This window comes from Austrofundulus limnaeus, unplaced genomic scaffold, assembly GCF_001266775.1.
Source record: "Austrofundulus limnaeus strain Quisiro unplaced genomic scaffold, Austrofundulus_limnaeus-1.0 Scaffold2666, whole genome shotgun sequence".
Classification (NCBI taxonomy): domain Eukaryota; kingdom Metazoa; phylum Chordata; class Actinopteri; order Cyprinodontiformes; family Rivulidae; genus Austrofundulus; species Austrofundulus limnaeus.
This window is the reverse complement of record NW_013955068.1, coordinates 16620-18900: the sequence shown is the minus strand read 5'-3', so window position 1 is coordinate 18900 and position 2281 is coordinate 16620. Positions and strand designations below refer to the sequence as shown.

Genomic DNA, 2281 nt, shown 5'->3' with positions numbered 1-2281 from the left:
GGATATAGGAACCATACCAACTTATTATTTACAAACTATAATCACATTTAAAGCAAAAATCAAATAATTCAGAATTTGCTGAAAGGGAAGGCAGTTATCATTTAAGAAGACAGTTCAATTTTAAATTAAATATTGTTCATACAATTAGCAAACAGTTTTTTATTTCCACTAATGGATTAAACAAAGGAACAGTTTCAGTGTGGCATTCAAATGTCCAAATATAAAAAGTTTAAGGAGAGAAATAAAACTCTCATTTAATTATGATGTGTCCATTATTTATATTTGTTTTTGTTTTTTTGCTATATGGAGATATTTAGGTGTGTGTGTGTGTGTATTTATGTATGTATAAATGTTTATATAAATCATCTTCTGATCGAAATTTTAAGACCAGTTTAAAAATAGCAAGAATTCACATTTGCTCTGTTGGATTGTTCGAAGGCTCTAAGTGATGTTTCGAAACAACCAAGACTGAATGTTTAGAAATCAACAAATATTTCAGGACATTATTAGTTTTTTTTACACCACAAAAAGCAAACATTAATGGAACAATGGTTAATTAATTAACCAAAACTACTTGCTATTAAACTAATAATTGTCATTATAAACTAATGTTTAAGTTTTTAAATACATCCACACATTGATAAACATGCTCTAAACTGAATTTATCAGTTTACATCCCACAATAGTTGTATGATGAATTTAAAAACAGTGAGTAATACAGATTTGCCATATTTAAAAGTAATAAAATATTTAATTTAGTTACAATCTTAGTCAATGTGAATAAATAAATAATTTAATGTACTATTTTTAATGAATCATGCAATGAAAACACTTTTTGTACTTTTTTAAAACATTTTTCACCCTATTTTGATTTTGAAACAAACCTTGGTTCCAGAAATTGTACCAGGTTTTGGAAGTATTTTTTTCTACAGTTGACATTGTGRAATGTGTAAAACTTACTGAAACAGCAGCCAATGAAGAGGAGAAGCACAGGCTCARGTCATTAAACTGGAAACATAAATTTAGTCTAAGCTAAACGTTGTGGTCTTAAACATTTTYTCAGCTGATGAACAGCCTATTTCAGTTTAARGGTTGRGTTCAACAAAATACTTACTCATTTTTTTATTTTGTATTTATTTTGTTTCATTTTAATTTCTTCTTCTTGCATTGATCCAACAGTACAAAAATGTGAATTCTTGCCATTTTTCAACTGGTCTTAAATGTTTGATAGGGGGTGTATGTATGTTTATATGTATAAATATATATGCACGTACAGAAAATGTTGATGCAAAGTGTATACATGTGTATGGGTACTATACTTATTTCTATAAAGATTTACTCATGTAAAGACGAGTGCATTAATATTATCAAGTCAAAGTATAACATGCCAATAGGCTTAATTTTAAAAAGATCAAAAAATGTGCTTCAACAAAGAATTAGTTTAAGGATGTGCACACATGCAACCAGCTTACTGAATCTTTTTTTACTTTAACAATTTATTTGTCCATCTACTGATAAGTTGTACAGGATGTATGTAATTGTAAAAGTATATAACTACTGTATATCTTGCTAAATGTTGTGTTCAAAAACAATCACTGTATTCTGTGTTTATTTAAATGCAAGAAAWGAAAAGAATCTGAGTCTGTGAGATCAAATAGAAAATAACTTTGTAACAACTACCCATGTGATGGGATCAGAGATGATGGAACAAGTCTAACCTGATACTTTGTGTTGCTTCCTAACAGCAGGCCATTGAGGACCTGCAGATTGAGGAGGAGAAGGTGAACCAACTGACCAAGGAGAAAACRCAACTGTTGATGCAAGCAGAAGATGTGAGTTCTAATTTACAACACACAGGAACATACAGTCCACTAGCTTATAACAGAAACACCASATCCACTTCTGTGGGATTCTTATTGTTTCCAGCTTCTTCAGGTTGACTGGATGGTGTCAAGATTCTACTACATTTGTGACCAAACGTTTTGAAAATGGCACAAGTGTTAGTTTAATAAAGGTTGCTGCCTCAGTGCTGTTCACAGATTTCAAAGGCTTTATTGACCAATACATTCAGGGTTCTTTGCATCCTTGGGTCAAACCAATCTCCAACATTTGTTATAGAAAGATATTAAAAAGACAACTTGATTAAACATCCTCTGCAAGTATTTATTTATTTTACCATTTGTTGGGTAGTGGCTGAAACAAGATGTTCGGGTTTTTTAACCTAGGAACTCAGAGAAACACAGCAAAACCCGGCCGAACATTAAATCAATGACAACAGAAG

The 2281-nt window shown here is 30.8% G+C and overlaps 1 protein-coding gene across 1 annotated transcript in view; it reads left to right on the top strand.

Moving 5' to 3' along the window:
- LOC106511306 (myosin-6) overlaps window positions 1-2281 on the top strand; it is a gene marked incomplete at both ends in the record, with an annotated part of 11072 nt that overhangs the window by 1123 nt on the left and 7668 nt on the right. Inside the window, 1 exon segment of the mRNA XM_014000057.1 lies at window positions 1746-1832. Coding sequence (XP_013855511.1) covers window positions 1746-1832 — 87 coding nt within the window.